This window comes from Rhynchophorus ferrugineus, unplaced genomic scaffold (assembly GCF_030347505.1).
Source record: "Rhynchophorus ferrugineus isolate W39M unplaced genomic scaffold, kcgeb_rfMv2 rfM3, whole genome shotgun sequence".
NCBI classification, from domain to species: domain Eukaryota; kingdom Metazoa; phylum Arthropoda; class Insecta; order Coleoptera; family Curculionidae; genus Rhynchophorus; species Rhynchophorus ferrugineus.
Window position 1 is genome coordinate 15,713,076 of NW_027472582.1, and position 21,379 is coordinate 15,734,454.

At 31.9% G+C, this 21,379-nt stretch overlaps 1 protein-coding gene and 1 non-coding gene across 3 annotated transcripts in view; one reads left to right on the forward strand and one right to left on the reverse strand.

Annotated features, from left to right (window-relative positions):
* The window catches only part of Lim1 (LIM homeobox 1), a 113,439-nt gene that overhangs the window by 80,078 nt on the left and 11,982 nt on the right, over nt 1-21,379 (reverse strand). For both annotated transcript variants that reach the window (XM_076401085.1, XM_076401084.1), the window contains exon 2: nt 19,271-19,466. In XM_076401085.1, the coding sequence (XP_076257200.1) occupies nt 19,271-19,443 (173 nt within the window). In that variant the 5' untranslated portion in view covers nt 19,444-19,466. The remainder of the gene's footprint in view (nt 1-19,270; nt 19,467-21,379) is intronic.
* TRNAR-CCU (transfer RNA arginine (anticodon CCU)) lies at nt 63-135 on the forward strand. The gene has a single exon. It is a non-coding gene; the product is annotated as a tRNA-Arg (tRNA).

Below are 21,379 nucleotides of genomic sequence, written 5' to 3' on the forward strand. Positions count from 1 at the left end.
GTTTTTCATTAGTATATTCACTGCTCCATCTTAAATACCGCGTATATCAAAAGTTACACGAAGCCCCTGTGGCCTAATGGATAAGGCATCTGCCTCCTAAGCAGGGGATTGTGGGTTCGAGTCCCACCAGGGGTACTTTAATTTTTTAAATTTATTCTGTACATAATGATTACATTAACATAAGTAATTGCATTGTAGGTATTTAAAATTCAAGATATTTTTATTTCGATTTCCGTTTCGTCCAAAACTCATCAATAGTATACTTTGAATGATTAAAAATAATGATGAACATATTGAAAAAACTGTTTCATTATGCCAGTTTATATTTTAGCAATGAGTGTTTTTGTTATAAAAAAAGTATTACCTAGGAGACAGCCGAAATATAAGAATACAAGTAAAATAAATATTCAAAAAATTATCTTCTATTTCTTAATCAAAACAACTGTGACTTTGTTAGCTAAATATATAGCGCATATATGATACTAAGTATCCTTTACTACTCTGATTAAATTCCTTATTGTCTTAAAAAGCGTCTTAATACCATTGACTTCTATTTTAAATAATATTAAATACTTTAGAAATAAATTAAGTATTCCTTGATTTGGAAAAGGCATTTAAGTAGGTAGAGACATTATAAGTTTTATTAGAACAAGGATGTGTAAGTAACAAAATTGTAAGAATAATTCAACATATACCCGTTATAAATATCAGTGCCTTCTGCGATATATTATAAAAAACTTCAAAAGCAAAACAGGCTTAAAATAAAGTCGAGGTTTAAGTCTAATACTGTTTAGTCATGTCGCATAGGGCTTAAACATATAAAAAAATAGAAATGCCTGTAGGAGCTTTTGTGGATGATATAATAACAACCATCAACCAGTCTACAAAAAGTCTTGAACATATAGAAAATATGATACTAAGTTACCAGTGAACGATAATGAATAAAATCAAACTGAAAGTTATGGTGATAGAAGAGTCAGGAGTATTAAATATCTCAATTGAGATATAAAAATGGAGTAATAAAGTAAGCACAATCAGGTATCTGGGTATGAAAATCGAAAATAGTGGAAGCCAGAAGATGGAAATTAACGCCATAACTGAAAAAACCATGAACCTATACTTCGCTATAAATATCGAATTCGTTAATAACATGGAAGTATAAAATAAAACTAAAATAGAAATGTGTGACTTACATCTAAAAGAATTTATAAATCAGCTTTAATATTCAAGAAATAAAAGTTAGATACAGCAGCAGAAATGAAACACAGAAAGAATAAATAAAATAAACAAAGATGAGATATAAAGAGATAAGAAAAGGTTTCAATATTGAATTAGTGGAAGAGCACTTAGAAAGGAGATAACTCAGTTGGTGTGGGCACACACAGAGCATGGAGGATGTCACACCGGTAAAGATAATCTCGGAATCAAGAACGGAGAGGAGAACAATCAGAGAGTAGCCTAAAGGAACCTGGAATGAATATATCTGAGAAATTAGAAGATAATAACCACTCCAGTCGAAGCAAAACGACTGAAGAGAGAAAAAAATTGACCGAATTTAACAGGTCAATTGAAAAGTCCCCGGCCCCGACAGATAAATGGCGCTACTAGAATTAAATCCATATGTTTTTTAGTTAGTCCTAACCCTCAAAGATGCCTGTATCAATTTTACAGCTGTCGGATCATTAGTTTGTGAATTATAGCATTTTGAGTGAAGCAACTTTTGTTATCGTGAAAAAAAGGATAAAAAGGAATTTCGCGTGTTGATAAAATTTTGCTATTTGAAGGAAAAAAATACTGTTGAAGCAAAAACTTGGCTTGATGCCGAGTTTCCGGACACTGCCTCAGGAAAATCAACCATCATCCAAAACTTTTGACCAAAAACAACGAAGAGTTGATGATTGGGACCAATGTTTGAAGATGATCAAGAGTATGGATGAAACATGACTCCATAATTTCATTCCGAAGTCCAATCGACAGTGATCCTAGTGGACTGCACACGATGAACTTGATCCAAAGCGTGGGAAAACAAGCAAGATTATGGCGTCTGTATTTTGGGATGCGCATGGAATAATTTTTATTGATTACCTTGAAAAAGGAAGGACCATCAACAGGGACTATTGCATAGCGTTATTGGACCATTTGAAGGACGAAATTGCCGAAAAACGGTCGCATTTGAAGAAAAAGAATGTGCAACTTCACTAAGACAATGCACCGTGTCACAAGTCAGTGAAAACGATGGCAAAATCCAAGAATCAATTGCTTCCTCATCCACCGTATTCTGCAGATTTGGCATCCAGCGACTATTTTCTGTTCTCAGATCTCAAAAGAATGCTCGCTGGGAAGAAATTTTCATCGTATGAAGATGTGATCGCCGAAACTGAGGCCTATTTTAAAACAAAGGACAAATCGTACCATAAAAATGATATCGAAAAGTTGGAGGGTCGCTATAATCAGTGTATCACCCTTGAAAGGGAATTATGTTCAATAAAAAACTAATTTTGCCAAAAAATTTTGTGTTTTACTATGGTAGGCCGGGGATTTTTCAATTGACCTGTTATATATGGAGCAAGAAATTTTCGAGAGTCCTTTAATAATATAATAAAACTTGGAAAACTCGAAAATAATAAACAGCATTCAAATAAGATCCAATATAATTGGAATTAATTAATTAATTACTTATTTTCATATTCTGATTTATTATTAATATATAATTTCTTATACACACATTATATTATTTAATATACAACTTATATCTTTGTGTGTAATTTAGAATATTTATATTATAAACATTTCTAATATTTATTTGCATTAACTAATTACACTCTGTGAATTTTTTTCTGTTCTATAAGATTTAAAAAGGGCTTTTTTGTTAAACTTTGTTAGACTGTTTTAAGACGTAGCATTTTAAAATTATGATTAAGTAAATTATTATAAATAAATAGAATATAAACATTTTAAATCACAGTTATTTATTTATAACAGCTTATTATATAACATTTTAGCATTCCATCTTCCTTGATAACGCTCTTCTATCTGTTTTATATCCTAGTCAAAGCGTTCACCTTGTTGGTCACTCACCATTCCAAGATTAGGGGGGAACCATTCCAAGGAGCAACATCGAGATTGGAATGCAAAAAATGTACTTTTGAAAACATTCTGCACCCCATCGTTTTACATTTTTGTAACAAGTTATTCGATAAAAACTTGGCATTTTCAGCTTTAAGATTACCTAAAAATCCATTAACTACTTTCTTTAGAGATTAACAAAGCCGCTAATTATTTCGTGGTAAGATTTTCATCGAATTCATTGTTTTTATAAGTTTTCTTATATGTGGACCAACAAAAAGTCTTCTTTTAATTTAGCATCATAAATAATTTAGCAATAAATTTTAATTTAGCATCATAGCAAGCATGAAACAGTTTTCAAATACAAGAATTCTTTACCATTTTATCCATCGCTTTGAATTTTATATGCAAGGCGGGAATAATCAAATTTTCTTGAGGAATAAGAGTTTCAAATTTAACTTTTAATTTACCACAAGGCCAGTCTTTTACTCCATTTTTTGCTTTTTGGTGTCTCTACTGTCCCACAAACAGAGAAAATAACAATATGAAACTTCCTTGTAGTCTATGTAATATAGCAACAACTTTTAAATGCAATCAACACAATCTTTCCAGTTGTATTAGTTGTATTTGCTTAAGTCTAAAATTAGTTTCATGTTTTCATACATTTCTTTTAAAATCACTATTCACTAGCATTTAAGCGTAAACAGTATGCATACTATCACTAAGTGACGTGTTCGACAATCATATCAATAGACAGTGGTTTAACAATGGAATAAGGAATTCAAAACAAGTAATTGGATTTATGTTAGAAAAATTATGTCCCACAGATTATTTCCAAATTTAAAATAACACACATTTTCTTATTTCTATGAATGATATTACTGTATAATTCCATGTCGTTTGTTCAAAGCTGTGAAAGTTTATACTGGTTTATAATCTTTTCTTGACAATAACTGTTTTTATGTAATATATTTAGTGGTTATCCATGGAAAAAACAAAAGAATGTTTTTTGTTAGATATTTAAGATCGTACGATATTTCGGTTCTTTTTCTTAGTCGAATGCGGCCAAACTATGTTTCTGGTCGAACCCTTGCGGTAGTTTTTAATTTAACGACTCATCCGGATAGTTCGTCTCGCCCAGACCGATAAAACTCTGGATCCCCTCGACCCGAAATCACCCTCCGATTGGCAACAACAAAACCGGAGCTAGGGCAAAAAAAATATGGAGGAACGAAGAGCAAAAAATCTTCTCCGGGCAAGTTGTTTATTTTACGACGGTCCGCGGGAATTTTTAAGAGCATTTACGACCTTCCTGCCTCCCGGGTCAGCCATATTTCCCAGCGCAATGGTCGTCAGAACGTATAAATCCGCTCGTTCGGCGATATATGACCTGGAGCTCGTTAAATGGGGATTTTTGTAGAGCGCCGTCGCGGATTACGGAAACGCTAAAAATAACGTTTTTACTACGCTAACTTCTATTTTCGGCATCGAGGTTCGTTTGTTTTCATGGCAATGCAGGATCGGTTAATTATAATTAATATATCGGGGCTTATTCGAATAGAGTCCGAATGACAGGATGGTTTGGTGCCAGTGAAAGAACTTGATGGATTTAAGTAGGAATTGCTGGTTATTTTTAGTCTGATTTTAATATTATTATTATCTATTTAATTTAATAATTTTACAACATTTTTTCCCATTATGAACATGTTTCCGACTCATAAACAGCCTACTATTATTTATTTTCATATTTGGAATTCACGAATCCGAAAATCACTTTAAAATTACTAATTATCTATAGTTTTACGGACGCAAGTAACATTTTATATTTTCTATGGACTATAAATTAGTTTAAAGGATTTTTTTTAAAGATTCGAAGTTATAAAAACCGGTAAAATGTATTTTATTCAAAGTATTGTCTATCAATAATCGCTACTTTGCCCCATTTTTCAGGCAGTTACGGATAACATTTCGAAAGAACGATGTATCTTTTGAATCTATCAACGAATCGACTCATTTTTGGTATCTTGATAAGAAGCTAAACTCATATGTCGGAACAATTAGTAATCAGAAGGAGCAAGGAGAATACAATCATGGAGAATACAGCGGAGAAAGAGCACTTCCCGTTTTAATGTTTCCAAATATTTTCACCGGTTTTGCAAACTGTGGTCGAGCGTTATCATGCTGAAGAATAATATTGTTGTTTCTTTGTTTGTATTCCGACTTTTTCTCATTTGATAGCGAACCCCATTCATAGTTTCATCGATTAATGTCATCAAATTGTCTTCTGTAATTTTTCTTGTCTATACAGAATGCTCTTCGTCTTCGGATAATATTTATGTTTCAGATTGTTTTCTACGATCTTCAGCCATATGTTTTACAGAGCTTCGTCTTCTAGCCAATAGGTCTATTTACCACAAAAGCCTATAAGGAATTCGTTCACTTTTTATTCAAAAAACATATCCAAACTATGTCTTGTCAACTTGTCGTGATTTTTGGTAACTACCGTGTCCATCGCGGTAATATATTTGACTTTTGTGAATCTCGTTATATACGAACATTATTTTCGTTACACGGATAACTCATGGGCTCAACATATATATTTCATATAAATAGGAGCTTATAAAACATTGTTGAATGAAACAGTTACTACTTAATCCAAAATTGGAAGTAGAGAACGAAAACGGTGTGAAATAAGAAGAACTTGGCGGAAAACTTTGATCACCACCAAATTGTAATTAACCGCATACATTGAGTCAGTAAGACTTAAATAATCTCATTGAAGATTACACGGATTTTTGACGTGGATTATTACAATAAGAGTGCATCAATCAACTTAATTTGACTTTTGGCCGAAGCTCCATCAAAAACTACCGTGCATCGCTGGTTTAGTGAATTCAATTGAGGTCGATTCCTTGTCCGACGAGTTTCGTGAAGGTCGTCCAAAATCGGCTGTTGTGCCAGAACCACCAGCTGTGCGTCCCACACAATTTGACAATCGCTAAAAAAAGGCTCGTGTCCATTGGTGCAAAAAATGCTTAAGAAATTCAATCGCGGTGCTTCGAAAGACGTTTATAAAATCGTGACAGGTGACGAATTATAGATATATTCGTATGAGCCCGAAAGTAAGCAGCAGTCGGCTGTATGGGTGTCCTAAGATGAACCAAATCCAATAAAAGATATAATCCAATAACTGGTCTATTGCAACAGTGCCTCTAGAGGATCGTGGTATAACAGTAAATTCTGATCGGTACACAACCATTTGTTTACCAGAAGTCTTCGGCGAAATAGGGAAAACAAACAAGAGACGCAGGATTGTTCTTCATCATGACAATGCGAGCTCTCACACATTGGCTCAAACAAGAGACTATCTGAGTACTCAAAATATCGAATTGATGGGTCATCCGCCGTATAGCCCTAATTTGGCACCCAATGACTTCTTTTGTTCCCATCCGTGAAGAATAAACTGCGTGATCAACGATTTTCATCGCCCGAAGAAGCTATTGAAGCGTTCAAAAATCATGTTTTGGATATACCTTATTCGGAATGGAATAAATTCATTGAAAATTAGTTTAAGCGTATGCAAAAGTATATTGATCATCGTGGTGAATACTTTGAAAAACAATAAAAATATATTCGCAGCTTAACTATTTGTTTTTTTCCTATTCCTGAAATATAAATAGTGACTCTCGTGGATGTGATTTTGTTAGAGATATAAAAATATACATATACATACACAAACCGATTAGGATTTGGGTTCAAAACACTATTTTAGGCTGTTAACACCTAACACCTAAGGACATGTATTGGTATTGTCGGGGGTTACAGAAGACTGCTGCCAATAGTGATTAATTACTAAAGTGACAACTGAACAATGTTTCTATAAAAACAGAGTTTATGACGTTTTTAATTTTATATTGTGTTAAAATATCATCATAACGATTTTAAACAAATGTCAAAAAAACCAATCTCTAGTTCTTGAATCAATGGTACCGGTTTGTGATAAAATAAATAAACAATTGTCTCAGTCACGTCTGTCAGATTAGAAATAAATAATCGCCAGCCAGTGGTGTATAATATCAACCCAAAAAACTAAAATTTCTTTTACCATTATATCATTAAGATAAAACTCAAGCTATTTAATTATTTGAACAGAAAACCTATCAAAATTATTACCTAAGGTTATACCAACCCTATTAATTACCCCCTATCGAACATTCCGACTACACGAGCGACTTAATACTCATTAACACCATTTCCATAGTGACCCAGGGAGAAAAACTGACCCAACAGCTTAGAACGAAATGTCATATCCACAAATTTATGTAGTAACACGCCTTTGATTCGAGTCGCAATCTCTCTATATCTGAAACTATTTATCTTATCAGTTCGGTTAAAGCAGTAGCCAATACCGAAAATATTTCAGTCATAAACATGTTGGAGCTGTCAAGAAAAAAGTCGATTCTGATTACGTTCAACTGTTAATGGTTTATTGGCGTCATTTCTGTTTTTTTTTCGGTTAAAATGTAAATTGAGTCTTTAGAATTATTTTACGAAATTTATGAGATCGTAACGCACCGGCTATTAGTTTTATTTGTGATTTATTGCATAATTAATATGTCTACGTATGTGTTAAATGAAATTATTATTAAGTGGTGTATTAATTTTTTATGTTTGACAATATTTTTATGTTTTATAAAATACCTTTGTATAATTTTAGATAAAAGGTTGTTATTAAATATTTTATGATATAAAAAAAATAAAAAGGCATGAATATGAATAATAAAGCGTTAATTGAATAATAAAACAATGTTAATTAATTAATAATAATTAAGGAACAAAACTTAATAAAACCGGTTATGATGTATTTTTTTTAATTATAATGATATTTAACTATGTGTACATTAACATTTTTTTGAAATAATTATTAAATAATAATGTTTTTTTAAATTATTTATTAAGTTGTGATTAAGATAATATTGAAATTAAGATTTATTCGTAACTGTTAAAATTTCCGATTATTATTTAATGAATTAAATTTGATATTATTTAAATTACAGTCTACTAGGTTTGTCTTATTTTTCATACAACTACAAAACAAATAATAGCAATAACAAAGAAAATGTACCCATAGTATTTAATGTGTGAATTGCCCAAAGTTTTTACGATACTACAGAACATTTTCGCACTAACATTACAAAATCTCAAGAAAATTTAATTTCAAGGGTATTGTTCCAACAATCTGGGGCATTATTTCATACTCCTAATGACAGTACCAATGAAAATTGTGGTCACAAAATAATATTAAAAGAAATAATAGTGGCTAAGCCAACAGGACGGATGTGATACCCGCGGGTTCCAATCCTGCTGTGGCATGGTCGTAAATAATGTCTGTGATTATTTAATATTTGTGATTTTCCTAGACAAGAGTGTAAAATCTGACAAGGAAAATGATTCCAGTCATGCCAGTAACCAGGCTGGGTAAGACCTGATGTCTTCTGGGATGATTTCTAAGTTGGTCAGTAGCCAGACCGTGGTTCGGAGCCCACGTTAATGAGTAGGTCCAGTCCAGATAAACCTATAGTTCGTAAAAGGAGACTTTAAAATATGTAAAAAATAGCAAATGGCCATCACAGAATCAGGATTTGTTTCTTACTTTTTTTGTAGGTATATCTTAAAAGTAAATTTATCTTCAAAACGGTTGAACAACTGTTGAAAAATTAAAATATATGCAATATAATGTAAAACATTATGTTAACCAATTACAAGAGAGTAAAAATTAAAGTCACACTTAAGTAACCATACTAAAAAGCTCACAAGCTTATACAATTTTATATTTTTAAAAAATATACTCTTAAGATACAATAATATACTAAACCAGGCCAGTTTTTAAGACATTTATGGAAAAGGTGAGGCTTTTGGTTCACCTTACGTATCAACATTTCCTAAATTTCATCCTTTATTACAAAACAAACGCAGTAACGAAGACCGGGACTAATTTTCACGAGTCTTTACTGCAACGAAGAAAACTAGAAATTTCTAGCCACCATAGTATAGTTAGCAACTGTTCCACTTTATAAATATTGGATTTCCCTTATCTACACCAACCCAGACCGCTCTAAACGCGCGCTCTCCTACCCACACCAGACTTTTATCATGTTCAAACAAGTCCGACTTACGACACTCAACCCCCACTCTAAAAACTGCACCACCCTCTTCACCGCCACCCTAATCGCATAAAGACCAGGGGGATCAAACTCTAAAATAACCTCTTGATATCGTTCCCGTAACGATAAAAGAACACTTTCATTTATTTATGGTAATCGGCGAACGTTTTAGGCAGCGCCCTCTTAATTCGAGTTTACAAAATTGACTGAGACGAGGGGACTCCAGAGGACGCGGAAAAAAGACCGTTCCCCCGGTCGAAGTTAAGTCGTAACAATTTGGCCGAAGTTAAACAGAAATTATACGCGGCAGGGGGTAGCAGGAACGGAACGGGCAACAGCAGAAAAAACGGTAATTTATTCTTTTGGGGGTCTTTTCGAGTGAGTTCTGGGATTATGAATTATAGATCGATTAATTGTTACGGGTTATTAAGAAAATCAGACACAATCTGGGAAACTTTGTTAATATTGTTAAGATAACCAGTGGCTTAAGAAACATTTCAGGATATTTAGAATAAAATATTCAATGTCAATGAGCATTATAATTATTTATCAAAAATAATTGGAGACAATATTTTTATAGACCAAGACATCTTATCACTTACTATCATGATTTAATAGTATATTAGTTACAATACAATTTATTTTTGGGAAAATTAAGAGCATAAGTTAATTAAGATAATATTTATACTACAAAATTCGTTTTTTCTTCGAATTTTCCACAACACAATATTCATATTTTAAAGTTTTAAAGTGATTAGGACAGTGGTTTAAAGTAAAGAACTAAGAAGAGCGATCCAAGATGGGTGGAGTAAGTTCAAGACAAGATCGAGATTATGTTAAAAACCTATATGAAACGCTGCCGAGGAAACTGACAGAAGTTGTGATAAATAGACGAGAATGTACGTACAGAATGTATTACTGATACAAATATTAAAAATAATGATTAATTCTTTTATTTGTTTTCCCAGCTGGGCTATAGTTTTGTTACGTTGTTTGAGCGACAAGTATTTTTTTTGCAATATTTACATGGATCGTAGGATCTAAAAGCCAGAAATTTATTTTTAATAAGAGCTGAAATGATGTAGTGTGCCAAAGTTTTATCGCGGGGTTATGTTCTATTCACATTAAAAAGCATTGGTTGCTTTTTTACGCATATAATTTTTCGTTAAATTCTTGTAGTCATAAAAGATAATTTAAACGAAAGAAAATCATTTTTCAATTACAAAATCCTTAAATTCTTTCGAATATAGTTTCAATCACCAGCAAAAACTTAACACGTGTTTTTATGAGTTTTGGAACTAATAGGAAAAATCAGATAGTGTATTTTTTTTAGGTTTTGACCACGCATATTTATTATTAATATTTGGTAGTAAATATATATGTTTATATTACGTCTACGTTTCTTTTTGGTTTTTTTTCGCTTTATGTAGTTACAACTGAGGAAAAATTAAATTATATTTTCGTTAAACCTCAAAAATTGAGACTGTGCTGTGCTGAACATCATTAAGCTGGTTAAAACTATTAAGTTTAGCAATATAAATATTTTAAGTAAATACATTGTAAAATATAAACGGCGTGGACAATCACTTAAAGGTGGTCAAATTTGGATGAATGGTGTAGGGCACTGTCTCTGCTGTCTATTTTGAATATATGTGCTAAGAGACATTTATTTGTATTATCTAAAAAGTATCTTAAAAGAGGTGTTTTACTATTTTATAAAGCTTTAGGCACACATTGAAATAATTATATTAATAAAGAAGATTTTACTCAGCATCAATAGTGAAGCATTTCGAATCTCCCAAGGAACATTTTGAGCTAATATCATAAATACGTTAGATTACAATAAATTTAAATATTGATTCATGCAGGGTATCTAAGAGAGCTTCAAAATTCTTGTACTGTCTGTTTTGGATATACATGAGAAACTTTTGTTCAAAGAAATATCTTAAGGGATGAATAAAAATATATCTCCAATATAAGTTAAGTGGTTTCCATTTGATGTTGTTATATAGTGAAGAATGTTTGTTGATGAGATATATTTTTTGAATGATTGGTTTCACTAATATTGGAAATTCTGTTTTTTCTTTCATATTCCTGATTCATAAAACTTCTTAAATAACGTCTGGTAATAATAAAAACTCAATATAGTTTGTATAGCTATATAAGTTAGAATTTTAATATCAAATATAAAGATCTTTGAGCAAATCATTTATGCACTATATGGAATTATATAGAAAAACAACTTAACCAATAGAACCAAACTGAGAGTCTTAAGAGTTCAAATTGTTGAGATTTTTATTCAGAGATTTTGGTTCCCAAAATATTTTGAACACCTTTTATAACAAATTATGAACATTATTAACTCTCTTATACGATATGAGTATTATGCTAGACGACTAATATCGTTTTAAGTGTAACTTTATTGTTATCTTACTTTTTAACTTAATTTTACATCTTCAGACTAAGACTTTATATCTAAAAACACCAATGATATCAAACCTTTCTTGCAAACCAATGAAGATAGAAATAGTCATAATAGTCAGTCAATTATAATCTGAATTTTACTCTTAATCGAAGCAAGGTATTTGAAGCACTTGAGCATTGAAGGTCATATATATTTTAAAATATACGCATATTAATGGGATCCATTAGAAACCCTTCATTGGGATGTTTTAACTCACCACCTTTTTTAATCACATATTTGTGCTGTTAACAATTACGTATAATACCCAACAGTAAACTTCTATTTAGCGTTTTCAGCTCTATGAACAACATTGAAAACGATCTGAAGTTTACACTTTTTGGATTCGATTGTTTTATCGGGAAATTGGCAGCAGTGGAAAGACATTTTCTCATAATTTAAAAAATATTTTAAAATTACATTCCAATACTAGAATCTTTTACAAATTTAGTATTAGTGAATACGTAATCATATGGTGAATCTAATGAATTAAAAAGTAGCAAGTACGAGGAAGAGGTGTTCCAAATAATAGTTTAACATATACACCAGCGCCCAAAACGATACACACCCGTAGATAAGAAATAAAATCGAGAAAATCCACAGCAATAATAAATAATAAAAATAGTACCAGTCATTGTTTTCGATTTTTTATGGCATGTTTTATAGTCCCATGGTTTGAGAAAGAACAATGGCGCTGTTTAGTTCCACTTATGTTCCGTTTCAGATTTATACATAACTTCTAAACTTTATATCTCGCGTCACAGTTATGCCGATCGTTATTTTCCCGTTTTAGTATGCTGCAGCTTTGGTCTGAATCATTCCCGAAGTAATTGACAATAACTGTTTAGCGTTTATCGACAGTTATGGATATTTTTAATAAAACGACGAGTTTGTTCTTGAAAAATACTACTTAAATGGTTGAGACTATTCATAGCGCGCAGAACTATTCCGTATTGTGTGGCAAATCGTATTGTGGTTATTTCTATGTATATTACTGTAGCAAATTTCAGTTTGCATCATCACCATCAGTTTGTTTATATTTGGTTCGTCCTAACCATTAGCTCGTTCCACTGTAATGATATAAAATGTAAACACCATGTAATTATCTCTATATAAAGATGTGAAGTAATTTTCAAGGATACCGTTCATAATCGTTCACTGCTACTCGCATTTCAACATTTAATTTCTATGGTAGATTCACAAAACGTATTTTGAGACTACACAAGAATCGGTTTCCAACTCTGTAGTAACAAAACTGATGGAAGCTTTTCCATGTAGTCTATTCAAAGTTATTTTGAATATACGTCATTAGAATTTGTGACGTCGAAACGTCGCGATGTTGCCGCATTAACTCTGAGTTTTAGTTCAGTCTGGCTTTGACATACAACAAAATTCTAATCTAAATTAAATAATTGAACAAAATTGTTGTCGAATATAATTATACTACCTATAAAAACTACATTTAATTATACAGCAACAATAGTTTATAGGTTAGAGTTATAATCTCTTATCACTAATGCTTTTAAGAATTTCGCATACGTCTGACAACCGGACGACTTTGACAGGCTCATTCACGTGTTCTAACTATTCGGACAGCATTGTGTCTCTTTTTAACTAGAATAAAATGAGATGGAAAATGTTGCCTGATTCTAAAACGAATTTACAAATTGCGGCATGCAATACATCTTGATGACGTATGTATAAACAAAGTTTGAATAGACTATACATTTTATGGAGATATTATAGTCTTGATAGATTAATGGTTGTCATATTGAAATAATTCTATATCAAATAGCATTTGTTGTCAAGTAGACATTTTGAGGTAAATATTTCCTTTAGTTTGGAATTTTAAATTTTTCTATTTTCTTCCATGTTTCAGATTTTTTCGACCGACAACTTATTATATTTTGGTCCCTAAACACATAATTTATTTGATCTCAAACAACGCTAAATCTGATAATTGACTATCTAACATAAAAATAAAAAACACTCCTACAAATAGGTGTAATTAAGTTTCAACTATACTACACCTTACGTTACATGTGCTTAGTAAAATCTTAATTTACAAATTAGTTTATTACTATTAGCCTGTTGTGGCTGCATCAATACACAAGCAAGACGATTGGGGGATAAATACATGGGTATGTATTTCTCAAAATAAAATTAAGTTAGACTACTTCAATTAGTTAAGAATAAAACTTATAAAATTTTGTGTGCTTTGGTTTGCTTCGATATTCTGACTTCCTGCGCGTTTTCCAGTAGTTATATTGCTTCTACGTTAATCGTGTTCTTCGTTAGTTATGTAGTGATAAGCAATGCTAGTTAATCGAAAAACTTTGTTTTGGTAATGTTGGACTACTAGTCGGTTTGATGTTCATTGTTAATTTAACGCCATATTTGTACCCCACAAGTCCAACCAGGTTTTATAATTGACTGATAAACTAATTTATTTGATCTTAGGCCAAGCTGGTAATCTTCAGAGTAGCAAATACTGTTCTTTGATTCTGAGTTTGATCTGCTTTGCTTTTTGCTTAACGCGGTTTTAAATTTGAAAATGAAAACCTTATTTCCATCCTTCGAATATACTTGAAATTATTTTATTTCATTGTTAAGAAAGTTTATGTATCACTTGAATTGAAATATCGCTGTTTAAAGACAACCAATAGAAAACCGAAACCTAATATCCACTAATGCATGAATCATACAGTTAACATTCTCAGTAATTTTCAACAAAAAATTAAGTAGCAATTGAGCTGCTAACGAAAGCTGCTTGGATGACTGCAGGAAGGTTGTTGTCCCATCGCCAACATCATTCCATATACCAATAATCTCAAAATATTGAGGTATGGAACATATACTGTATAAACGGTTTTGTCTTTTAAAATATAAAGTTTATTTATATCATATTAATATTGTATTTAGAAATATTGTTTATTATCTGAATATTTTACGTGGCTTTCGTGAAACTATTCGCTTCTAGAGGTCGGAATTATGGACCGATAACTCTTGGTTCTGCACCCTCTTCGATCTTGTCACACAACATTGATTTATCGTAAGTTATATCATTCCGTAACTGCCTTATTCGCCTGACTTAGCTTCGGTGTACATCTTCTTATTCCATCGATTTGAGGAAACAATTGAACTGAAGATTTCAATCCAAAAGAAATTTAATTGACCAATTCCTTCGCAAATTTGAAAAAGAACCTTAGCATAGGTGCATTATATCCTAGTATTTTGAATGACAACAATAAATTACTCGTTTTCTTTTTGTTTCAGAAAATATTATTATTTGATCACGGTAGTATGACATACGGAACCAGTAAACTAGATAAAAATCGGAAAAATTCGAAAAAAAAAACATTAAAAACAAAATTAAATTGCGCGGTAAAGTAAATCATCAAACAAAAGCCGACCCCATACCTCGATTGTTCTTAAAACAAATGAACTCTCTTCTCTGAAGGAAAAAATCCAAACAATAGCCGAGGCGTTTACGAAAGTTTTAAAGGCAACCACGAAGCAGACGTGTTTCGGAGTTAACAAGCCGCAGTTCATCGTGAAGAAAAAAAAAACGAAAACAGGACCAGCGACCAGCCCATAAACTGTAATCGGAACCCTGAAACGAATACGTCTCGCCCCTTTCCATGACCAATTGCTTATTTCGATGGTACGCGATACCGAAAACCGTAACCTACTTGGATTTAGGTCTTGGTCTTGATCCAGCCCAAGCGTTCGTAAGGAACGTAAAACGGTGGTTGTTTGCGAGATTTATGATATTTTTCGAATTTATCGGGTATTAGGGGGTTTATTAAGCTTACACGAAAATGTGTTTCTGTTTTGTGTAAACTAATTTGGTTCAGAATACAGGGAAGTGAACAAGAACAAATGTATTATATAATTGGTCAGTTCTGCGCAATGCGCACTATGAGAATCCAGAGCTGGTTAACTTTATTATTTGCTAATTCTATGGCTATGTTTCCATTTACTTGTTCTGTATATTCAAAAAAATAAAATAAAATACTAATTTTTTTATTGAATGACATAAAAAAGTCCCCGGCCTACCATAGTAAAACATAAAGGGTGATTGTAGTGACACTGATTATAGCGACCCTCCAACTTTTCATTTTTGTAGTACGATTTGTCTTTGCTTATATATATATATATATATATATATATATATATTTGGATATATCGATGCTGTTACTTCAACATTTAAATTGACTGTATATCACATTAACTTTGTTTTGTTTTTTTTTATTTTCATTAATGTTTTCAATATATCAGTTAAAAACTTTTATTTATATTAATATAAATTATTTTTGAAGAAGAAAAACATCTTAGTAAATTTGAGATACATTATTGACACAAATTTGACTTTATTTTCGATAAGTTTTTCAACTATTAATTTCACTAATTGTCTTAAAATATTAATAATTGTAACCATATTGTGATGAGTTGTTTTGTCAATGAGAAACGATATCATTAAACTTACTTCTTAATGAAATCCTAGCCTGTAAACAATGCAAAGGTCTTACATAACCGAACTAAACTGAATTTTTATTAATTTCATTTAAATGTGCATGTGCTCTACTAGTTGATCATATACTGGGGTCTTACTCACTTTTCTGTGGTCTATTTGGTCTAATCTGACCAAAAGTGACTGAAAACGATGCCGTAATAAGATCCATAGTTCGTTTATCTAGATTATAATGTAAACATAAATTAATATAGCGATGCTCTGATAAAAAATAAATGTATTTGAAGTATTATTAAGAATCATTTTGGGTTAAATATCGAAATTGCAGTAAAATTCATGAAAAATATATTTTTTATGTAACTATAATCAATCTATCTATTTCAAGATTCTTCCATCCACAAACATTATTTTTCACTTAATTTTGATTATTTCAATTGAGGCTTGCTAACCAAAACTGATTTAGTTTATTTCAGATTTCAAGCTTATAGTATATATTTTTTCGTATATATCAGCAAGAGATGAAAGTTGAAATAAAGTAAATTTTAAAATAACATAATATATTTAAAATTAAGTTACGAAACAGAATAAAACAGAAATTATAATATTCCTCTAGATTATATATAGATATAGATATAATCTATAGATATAATATAATATTTAAGATATAAGATAAGATGTTAGGAATAGTTCAACATGTAAGTGTTGAAACAATTCAAATTTTTAACACAATTTTAATAAAATTAAGACTTAATAACAACTCTGTGTCCTAATGAGAAGGATGTTAGTTAAATATTTGTTAATTTAATTAGTTAAAGATGTTAAATATTTAAATTAGAAGAATAAAATTGCTATTGTCGAATAACATAACTATTGACCAGATTGTAATAGTTTAGGGACTAAGGAATATCATTAAGATGCAAATAAAAATAATCTGATAACCATCACAGAGTCTTATAATGCAGGGATATTTAAATCTCGTTTGTAACTACTCGAACTAATGATTGAGCGGAATTAGATCATGCAAATTCGGAAGATACCATGAAGCGATTTTTAATGACGTCCTGACGAGTTAGGCTCGCGTTTTCTTAATTGATGATTAGTTCAAAAAACAGTAACTGATGTAAATGATGTTAACGATTAATTATAGTGTTTAGTAAAAATACATGTTATACTGATGTTTTCGAGTGTTTTGATGATGTAGTTGATAATATGATTTGATGCATGTCCGTTTGTTAAATAGGGTTATGGTTAAATTATATTTAATATCGTGTAGTTGAATCAACTGGTTAATCAAAAACAGGTGTATCGGCATGAAAAAAATCTTTCGAATTTATTTAAAGAAAATTATTAGTAAAGCACTAGCAAGTGAATGTGTCGCTAACACTAAATATAGAGTGAAATAATTCACTCGTTAGATATTCGAGATAATAAATATTCCGATGAGTGATTATATAATTCAATTAAAATGGTTAAATTATCTAAAAATTATTTTTTATCAGGCAAAGAGGAATATGTAGGTTTTTTGTTTCTATAAAATAAATTAACAATTATAAATAACCACACAAATAACACAGGGCTTGAAAAGTCCCGGGCGTAACAAAGAAAACGTGTTTTTTTTTGTTCAAAATTGGCTTTATTCATCAACGTAATTTCACAATAACAAACAATAATTCCAGTGCCGCTTTAACATTTCACTAGCAGTTTTGTAGAACGATTTATCTTTTGCCTCAAAATACGCCTGTCACATGTTGCTGTCCACTCAGATGAGATGATGAAATGATGGATCCATGTTCCATGCATTGTCACATATCAACTCAGAAATTCGGGTTTGTTACGTTTAAACAAGGCCAAACACTGCTCAGAATCATCAGCACGTTCTTGTTTTTGGTCAACAGTGAGCAAACGCGACGCCCACTTTGAACAGAGCTTTTTCATAGCGAAATGCCCATGCAATATAAAGCCAACTCGTTCTTTTGATATCTTCACGATGTTAGCAAACTCACGCAACTTCACTTCAAACCGATTTTGCGGATTTTTTTGAAGTTTTCTGGTGTTACCACCTCATTCATCCACTGCGTTTTGCATCATCGGTGTCTCTACGTCCACATTTGAAGTCGGCAAACCTACGTTTTATTGTTGTTTCTGATGGAGCGGAGTCCTTATAACACTTCTCAAGCCATTGCTTCGCTTGAAAGGTGTTTTTTCAGAAGAAGCAGTGTAAAATTAAAAAAAAAATGTTTTGAAAGTAACAAAAGTAGTGTCACTTTTAGCACAATAACTCGCGAACTTATGACTAGAATGTCATGAAATTTTAACAGCTTTCTGTTTTAGGCTTTTACTAAATGAACAAAAGTTACAATGGATAAGAAATATAGTTATATATAGAAATACTTGCTTCTAACTACTAGGTAAAATAGGCATTAGGTCAACTCTATTTAGCGATTCTAGTGATGCATATAGATCTAGATTTCGACTTTATTGATTAAATAACAACAAATGAACTGATCATTGTTTATTTTAGTGTATTTTTTATTGTTTATTTTTCAATGACGTGAAAGAAGAAATCAGTGATTCTCAAAGAAGGTGAAAATAATCATATATAATCAGACATAATATAAAACAAAATATCAGGCATAAGAGATTGGCTATTACTGTCATGTTTCATTATCAAAAGGTAGACATTAATATTTTCATTTAGATTTCTATGCAGTTTATGATTAAAAAAGAAAAACAAAATATGAGGCTAGATATAACATTAAAATAACAACCATATGAAGGCTCGTAAAACCGCCAGATACAAAATAACAGTCTAGTTATTACTTGGTTTTTATTCACTCACTGCTGGTACTGGTAGGTACTAATTTATTTACTACTAATGATGTTTATAGATATCCTTCAGTATATCTTGTTACGTACCATCAATGATTGCATTATAATTATATTCTGGTAACAATATAACACTGGCAATATGTGAATTGCATCATCTATAATTTTTAAATATGAAGTATCGTGCATTTTGTACTGATTCATGTTTATCAGGAAATACCGATCGTGCATATTGTTACTTATAGTTTTTTTTGTGAATCGAAAATCGTTTATACTTACTTAAAAAAGTCAGCTCGGCAGAATAATTTACTTTCCCGACTAAAACATTTGTCCGTGAGTGGCGCGTGACAATCGAAGCAGCGCACACAGTCCGCATGCCACGCCCGTTCCAGGACATTCAGCAGGAATTTGTCCAGGATCGGCTTGTCGCAAGCAGCGCATGCGATAAGCATTCCTGCGGCGGGTTCGCACCTCCCTAAAAACACAAATAAAATTAGACTTATAAAAAACCTATTTTATTAAAGAAAATAATTTTTTTCGAAAATATAGTTCAAAAATAATTGTTAAGCGACGAATTTTACTAATAAATAAATAATAACACTGATAATACATACTATTTTTAAGTCCATATATACCTTAATTAATATAATACAAATGTGATTGGAAACTTGATGCCAATAAAACAAAATCTCTATCCATTTGACTTTTGCCTTCCGTAGAAAAATATGCCCACAAGTAATATTAACAATTGACAACTACCCCAATAGGAAGATGCAAAATATAAGACTAGCTTAGCGGAAGCACATAACAGATCAATTGAAAAGTCCCCGGCCTGACACATAGATGGCGCTACTAGAATTAAATCCATATGATTTTTAGTTAGCCCTAACCTTCAAAAGATGCGTGTATATATTTGACAGCTATCGGATCATTAGTTTGTGAATTATAGATAAACATGAATTTCGCGTAGTGATAAAATATTGCTTTTTGACGAAAACATTAAAAAAATCCCCAAAATGATTTTGAATGATCTTAAATTAGAATTGAATGAAATAGCAGATATTCTAAAGATATTAAGTGAAGGTTTACATCATATCATTCACAACATTTGGGTATGAGAAAGCTCTGTGCAAAGTGGGTAACGCGCGAGCTCACTTTTGACCAAAAACAACGACGAGTTGATGATTCAGAGCAGTGTTTGAAGATGATCGTAATAAATCCTAGTTTTTTCGTCGATATGTGACAATGGATGAAACGTGGCTCCATTATTTCACTCCGAAGTCCAATCGACAGTCATCCGAGTGACTACACACGATGATCCCGCTCCAAAGCCTAGGAAAATGTAACAATCGGCTGGCAAGGTTATGGCGTCTGTATTTTGGGATGCGCATGGAATAATTTTCATTGACTACCTTGAAAGAGGAAGGATCATCAACAGCGACTATTACATAGCCGGTAGCTTAGTGGCTATTGGACCGTTTGAAGGACGAAATCGGCGAAAAACGGCCACATTTCAAGAGAAATAAAGTGCTGTGTCACAAGTCAGTGAAAACGATGGCAAAAATCCATGAATTGTGCCTCGAATTGCATCCTCATCCAACGTATTCTCCAGATCTGGCCCCCAACGACGTCGAATGAATATCGTTAGTTATCGTTATCGCTGAAATTGAGGCCTATTTTGAAGCAAAGGTCAAATCGTACTACAAAAATGTTATTGAAAAGTTGGAGGGTCGCTATTATCAGTGTATCACCCTTAAAGGGAATTATGTTGAATAAAAAAACTAATTTTGCCAAAAAAATGTGTTTTACTACGGTACGCCGGGGACTTTTCAGTTGATCTGTTATTTTCCAAACGAAAACAACTTGTATCTTTTTAAGGAATTCAATTTACTGATTTGTGTGCCATAGTCCACGGTCCGTATTAAATACTTTTTAAGTGCGCGTGAAAATATATAGACCTTGGAGCAAGATTTACTGTCATGCGTTGTTCAATGTGTTCAATTGGCGCCCATAGATGTCAGTAGTAACAATTTTGCAGCTCGAAATACACTACGCATTGCTGATCCCACAATATGGACAGCAAAACTTTGAATTTGAATGGCGGTCCTGAATACTTCGCTTCATTGTGGGTATGGAGGGCCCCGCCGAACTAACCTATAATTTATTGTGCCTTGGCTTGTAGTATTCCACAGAAAACTCTCAAAAAACAGAAATTGAATAGGCATTTTCCCTCATTTTGAATCTGTGCTATCTTATGAAAACGTCTAAAGAGAGTTTATTCACCAAATGCTAAGTTGTTTGAAAGTTCTTTAAGAATTTGAGTAGGATTTTTACCTAATGATTCTTGCAATTAATCCTCTTCAACCTTTCTTGGATCTTCGGTTCGTT